The 6,910-nt window shown below is 40.3% G+C and overlaps 1 protein-coding gene across 2 annotated transcripts in view; it reads right to left on the bottom strand.

Annotated features, from left to right (window-relative positions):
• Nucleotides 1-5,538: 5,538 nt before the first annotated feature.
• The window catches only part of CASS4 (Cas scaffold protein family member 4), a 107,414-nt gene continuing 106,042 nt past the window's right edge, over nucleotides 5,539-6,910 (bottom strand). For both annotated transcript variants that reach the window (XM_069750938.1, XM_069750937.1), the window contains exon 8: nucleotides 5,539-6,636. In XM_069750938.1, the coding sequence (XP_069607039.1) occupies nucleotides 6,220-6,636 (417 nt within the window). In that variant the 3' untranslated portion in view covers nucleotides 5,539-6,219. The remainder of the gene's footprint in view (nucleotides 6,637-6,910) is intronic.

The raw sequence follows: 6,910 nt of genomic DNA, 5'->3' as shown, positions 1-6,910 counted from the left end.
TAAGATGGAGTTTGCTGTTTTTGTCTGCCCTACTTCCTGTTCATTTGTTTAAAACCCGGGTCAGGTGTCAGCCTCTGTGCTGGAGTATTCTGTTTCCGTTCACCCTTCAGCTCAGGTGCTTGTTCTACTGTGCTTCTACCTGTGATTCTGGACATTCTCTGCCTATGTAAGTTACACTCTCAGTCTGTTGGCTTTGGACTTAACCCTTGGTTCACTCCTCCTGGTAAGAACTGTGTTTTTGGAACTTTGTTGCTGGACAGTGTTTTGCTGCTTAATCCTTCATTTACTCCCCCCGGTGGGAGCTCCTGGAATGTACACCAGTATAATACCGTACTTTAATGTGAACTTGTTCTGGACTTACCCGTGTTTATGCCACAATTGAGATCAACTTGAGAACTTGTTTCTGGACTTACCCGTGTCCATGCCACACCTGGGATTAACCTGAGGACTTGTTCTGGACTTCCCTGTGTTTACTACATACCTGGATTTGACTCTTTCTGCACCACGTCACCCGTCACACTCACCTTGCCAAGGACTCTGCTCTAAGAACTCTGATTTTCTGTATATGGTTAAGGGACTTGTTTTATTGTGGGTTATCAGTATATTGTTTTGAGTGTTATTGCTGTGGTACAAATACACTATTTGCAATAAAAGAAACCTGTCTCTGTCTGTTCATTGCCCCACGCTACCAGAATGCTAGAGTTCCTACAATAGTATTACATATGTACATACATTACATTACTTATCCTGTACTGATCCTGAGTTACATTCTGTATTATACTCCAGAGCTGCACTCACTATTCTGCTGGTGGAGTCACTGTGTACATACATTACATTACTGATCCTGAGTTACATCCTGTATTATACTCCAGAGCTGCACTCACTATTCTGCTGGTGGAGTCACTGTGTACATACATTACATTACTGATCCTGAGTTACATCCTGTATTATACTCCAGAGCTGCACTTACTATTCTGCTGGTGCAGTCACTGTGTACACACATTACATTACTTATCCTCTATTGATCCGGAGTTACAGTGGGTATGGAAAGTATTCAGACCCCTTTAAAATTTTCACTATTTCATTGTAGCCATTTGGTAAATTCCAAAAAGTTCATTTTTTTTCACATTAATGTACAGTCTGTACCCCATCTTGACTAACTGGGAAAAAAAAACAAATGTAGAAATGTTTGCAAATTTAATAAAAAAGAAAAACTGAAATCTCACATGGTCATAAGTATTCAGACCCTTTGCTCAGACACTCATATTTAAGTCACATGCTGTCCATTTCCCTGTGATCCTCCTTAAGATGTTTCTACTCCTTCATTGGAGTCCAGCTATGCTTAATTAAACTGATAGGACTTGATTTGGAAAGGCACACACCTGTCTATATAAGACCTCACAGCTCACAGTGCATGTCAGACCAAATGAGAATCATGAGGTCAAAGGAACTGGCCAAGGAGCTCAGAGACATAATTGTGGCAAGGGACAGATCTGGCCAAGGTTACAACAGAATTTCTGCAGTACTCAAGGTTCCTAAGAGCACAGTGGCCTCCATAAATGGAAGAAGTTTCGGACCACCAGAAGTCTTCCTAGACCTGACTGTCCAGCCAAGCTGAGCAATCGTGAGAGAAGAGCCTTGGTGAGAGAGGTAAAGAAGAACCTCAAGATGACTGTGGCTGAGATCCAGAGACGCAGTAGGGAGATGGGAGAAAGTTCCACAAAATCAACTATCACTGCAGCCCTCCACCAGTCAGGCCTTTATGGCAGAGTAGGACGACGGAAGTCTCTCCTCAGTGCAAGACATATGAAAACCTGCATAAAGTTTGCTAAAAAAACACATGAAGGACTCCCAGACTATGAGAAAAAGGATTCTTTGATCTGATGAGACGAAGATAGACCTTTTTGGTGATAATTCTAAGCAGTATGTGTGGAGAAAACCAGGTACTGCTCATCACCTGCCCAATACAATCCCAACAGTGAAACATGGTGGTAGCAGCATCATGCTATGGGGGTGTTTATCAGTTGCAGAGACAGGACGACTGGTTGCCGTTGAAGGAAACATGAATGCGGCCAAGTACAGAGATATCCTGGATGAAACCTCTTCCAGTGTGCTCTGGACCTCAGACTTGGCTGAAGGTTTACCTTCCAATAAGACAATGACCCTAAGCACACAGCTAAAATAACAAAGGAGTGGCTTCACAACAACACTGTGACCATTCTTGACCGGCCAGCCAGATCCCTGACCTAAACCCAATTGAGCATCTCTGAAGAGACCTGAAAATGGCTGTCTACCAACATTCACCATCCAACCTGATGGAACTGGAGAGGATCTGCAAGGAAGAATGGCAGAGGATCCCCAAATCCAGGTGTGAAAAACTTGTTGCATCATTCCCAAGAAGACTCATGGCTGTACTAGCTCAAAAGGGGGCTTCTACTCAATACTGAGCAAAGGGTCTGAATACTTATGACCATGTGATATTTCACTTTTTCTTTTTTAATAAATTTGCAAAAAAATCTACATTTGTTTTTTTCAGTCAAGATGGGGTGCAGAGTGTACATTAATGAGAAAAAAAATGAACTTTTTGGAGTTTACCAAATGGCTGCAATGAAACAAAGTGTGAAAAATTTATAGTAGTCTGAATGCTTTCCGTACCCACTGTACATCCTGTATTACTGTATACTCCATAGCTAACTTATTATTTTGCGTATTGTTAATTGAAACAGTCAGCAAGCTTGCTGGAAGTCACCCCTAGCAGTGTAACTGAGCCAGTACAATGTAGGGAGTAGATGGTTTCCTCACACCAGAAGTCTGGTGATTATAAATCCCCAAAACAAGCTCTGAGCACCAATGACAAGATGGATGTCAAATATTTTTTCAAGTTATTCTATACAGAAATTTAAAGGCCCAGAGCCTGAGTATGTTTCTTCTTGATTGTTTGCAGTACTGTTATACTTTATCCTAGTCACCATCCACATCAATTTCTACCCATAGCTGCCACTATGCACCTCAGGTGGATGAAGATCACAGGTGAGTGGATGTTTCTGATTCGCAACGTCCTTTTATTTCAGTGAAATTGTAGACATGCGACACTCCAGCCACCGACAAACTGAGCCCGACCACCTAACAGCGAAAGGGGTAAGCATCAACTGCTCAGCGTAACAAATGACATGTTGACTGTATTCATGTGTACACTAGAGGGCAGTATACACCAGTAGAAGGACTACAGTGCTGTCATGGTCCATACATAAAAGACTAAAGGAAGTCTCCACTGACACCTAAAATCTAAAATGTGCCATCAAAAAGGTATTTGGTTAAATATAATGTCTAGTTCTTGGATATTTTCCTTTTTACAGTATATTAAGGTTGTTTTTTGAGCCGAGACCAAGGTAATCGGGGATAGGCCTTAATTTGCGGCATCGTGTTCTTTTTTTGCTAGCATGATAGAGCCCTTTAGATGTGTCTATAGAATAGTCAACTTGTAGATTAAACTACAGACTGCTATCCTCTTTGTAGATTGGTCTACATATTCTTATTGTAGACTAGATGGTGGCCCGATTCTAACGCATCGGGTATTCTAGAATATGTATGTATGTACATCGCGCTGTGAGTGGGGGTTAAATTCTGCGCCAATATCGCTGATTGGTCGCGCCCGGCTGGCCGATCAGCGAAGCGTGGTTCAAATCTGGCGCCAATTTGCGGCCGGACTGCGCCTGTCGCTGGTTGGTCGCGGCCGGCTGGGCACGACCAATGACCGAAGCGGTGTTTAAATACCACGCCAATATCGCTGATTGGTAGCTCACGGCCGGCCGCGACCAATGACTGAAGCGGGGTTTAAATCCTGCGCCAATATCGTTGATTGGTCGCGGCCAGCCGTAGACTTGTCTATAGATTATAGAATGCTCTCCTTATTGTAGATTAGTCTACCTAACACTCTCACTATTGTTGATTATAGAATGCTCTCCTTATTGTAGAATATAGAATGTTCTCCTTATTGTATATTAGTCTATAGAGTGCTCTAATTATTGTAGATTGGTCTATAGAATGCTCTCATTATTCTAAGGTTAGCCTATGAAATGCTCTCATTATTGTAGATTATAGAATACTCTCCGTATTGTAGATTAGTCTAGAGAATGCTCTCATTATTTTTGATTACAGAATGTTCTCCTTATTGCAGATTAGTCTATAGAATGCTCTCATTATTGTAGATTAGTCTGTGGAGTACTCTCATTATTGTAGACTTGTCTACAGCATGCACTTCTTATTGTAGATTATAGAATAGTCTCTGTATTGTAGATTAGTCTATAGAATGCTCGCATTATTGTTGATTATAGAATGCTCTCCTTATTGTTGATTATAGAATGCTCTCCTTATTGGAGATTAGTCTATAGAATGCTCATTATTTTTGATCATAGAATGTTCTCGTTATTGTAGATTAGTCTATGAAATGCTCTCCTTATTGTAGATTGGTCTATAGAATGCTCTCCTTATTGTAGATCATAGAATGCTCTCCTTATTGTAGACTATAAACAGGAGAACCAGGAGTATAATAGGTATATAAATTTATTACAAATACAGAGTATAAATATACATACAGTAAGTGACGTAAGATGATAGTATATAAGAAGAGAACACAATATAAAGTGCAAGAAAGGATAGAAACACGGGAAACCAGTATCCACCCAGTGTGCGGGAGCACAAAAAAAAAAATCCAAAACAGTCTGATACAACAGACTGAAAATACACAGCGCTGCAGGAAGCCAGTAGTACATATAATAAAGTGACAAATCGTCACTAATAGTGAAATATTGGGGCTTACCGCAGATAAGAAGGGCTACACCGCACACCGGACCGGAACCAGGATAAAAAGACCCCCACTTTATATTGTGTTCTCTGCTTATATACTATCATCTTACATCACTTACTGTATGTATATTTATACTCTGTATTTGTAATAAATTTATATACCTATTATACTCCTGGTTCTCCTGTTTATAGTGTTAATATGGAGTGGGTTGCCTCTTGTGTAGGCGTTGTGGCTTTTTTCTACTATTTAGTGTAAAATTGCCCTTTTTTTTGTTTAAATATGTGCTCTGGAGTCGTTATAACTTATTGTAGTCTAGTCTATAGAATGCACTTATTATTGTAGATTAATCTATGGAATGCTTTCTTTATTGTAGACTAGTCTATGTTCTCCTTATTGTAGATTATATAATGCTCTCCTTCTTGTAGATTAGTCTACAGAATGCTCGCATTATTGTAGACTAGTCTATAGAATGTTCTATTTATTGTAGATGTCCTTCAGCCATGGTATACTGGGTTTGGATCTGACCAAGGACATCATCTGCATGCAGTTTGTATGTTCTCTTGTCCACTAGGATTTTCTCCTGCTCTTCAAAAACATACTGGTTAAATGACCCTTCTAGGGAAATTAAAATGCGAGCTCCTTTGGGGACAAGGGACGGATGAAAATCATGACAACAGCATTTTAGAATATGTTGACACTCTGAGAAATCAAAGGAAACCAGGGACGAAGAATAAAGTGTCATTTAAATATTCTTTTGTATTAAATACAAGTTCTATCAAAATACACATAAAAAGACTAGCAAGTCTGTACAAATGTCCATTTGGAAATACATTTACAGGATAAGGATGTTCTCATCGCCTTTGTGTTCAGCCTAAAATGAGAAGGCAGAACATATACTGTGGATCCCTTGTGTATATTGATAGTCGTTTGCCCAAAGACTGAAATCTTCATGCAAATGAGGTTCCTTTCGACTTGGAGGTTGTCGACAGTAAACCCCATTAATAATGGGAACATGTTCTATTTTGTTAATGGTTTTTTTTTGTCGATCGCCGACTAGCTTGGTAATTTATACAAATGAGACAATACTTCCTGGGAAAAAGGTATGTAAATGAGCAGTCCTCCAAAAGGAAGAATATCATCTTGAATGCTGCAATAAGGTATCTACCCTATGCGTACTCTTTTCTTTAAAAGCGACACACCAGTACAAAGCAAAATAAGAGATACCAAGATGTTCTCTCCAGCACTGGGTATTGGAAGAGGAAGATAAGAGGATGCCGAAGAGACACTTAATCAACAGTAGCACGATTCTCCAACATCTTTGGCTTCACTGGTATCCTTGTCTTTGACCGTGGGTCATTTTTTATTCACAGTATATGACAATCCATTTTGTATTTCTTTGACCATTTCCACTCTCATTCCATCATTGCCCGAAATAATTGTGTGTAGTTGGACAGCTCATTTGTCCTACATTGAAGCTCCTGCATGGTGGCCATGTTTGGGTACTGAATGGCAGCCGTCTTGGTTGCTATGGCCAAGTTTTTGAGTAGACCACAAAGCTCACTGCTCTTGAATAAAATGTCATTGCGAGCTTCTTTGGTCTTGACGTCTTGGCAGAGAAGGTCCACCAGTTTCTGTCCGACCATAATGATCAGTTTTCCGTGAGTGATGAAGACTTCTGGCGTCTCATTTTTGTTGAGGCTGTCGTCAAAAACACGGATTGCCTTCTGGAGAGCGCCAAAGTAAAGGTAGCAGCTCTCAGAGAGTGCAATCTTCTTGACTGGTTCTGTTGATCTAGGGGCTTCTGGTTTCGTTGTAAGGACTGTGGGCTCCTAAAGGAAATAAATAGAAGGAATCAATGTTCTGTTTGTATCATAACTACATTAGAGAAATGCTGTCCTCCTGAAGAATGAGGATCTTCAGGATGAGCACATAGACATCAAAATGTTGATGGTTCTAACTAAAACTAGATTTGCGCCATAGAAGTTGCTTGTAAGCCCTTATTTACACTATAGAAACAGTATGCCCACTAAACATACATCTTAATGGGGTAGTCCAGGGAAAATCACGGTCATTGAATGATCACACTGGCAAACATCCTATCTC

This window comes from Ranitomeya imitator, chromosome 2 (assembly GCF_032444005.1).
Source record: "Ranitomeya imitator isolate aRanImi1 chromosome 2, aRanImi1.pri, whole genome shotgun sequence".
NCBI classification, from domain to species: domain Eukaryota; kingdom Metazoa; phylum Chordata; class Amphibia; order Anura; family Dendrobatidae; genus Ranitomeya; species Ranitomeya imitator.
The sequence above is the reverse complement of the archived record's forward strand: the minus strand, read 5'-3'. Positions and strand labels throughout refer to the sequence as shown.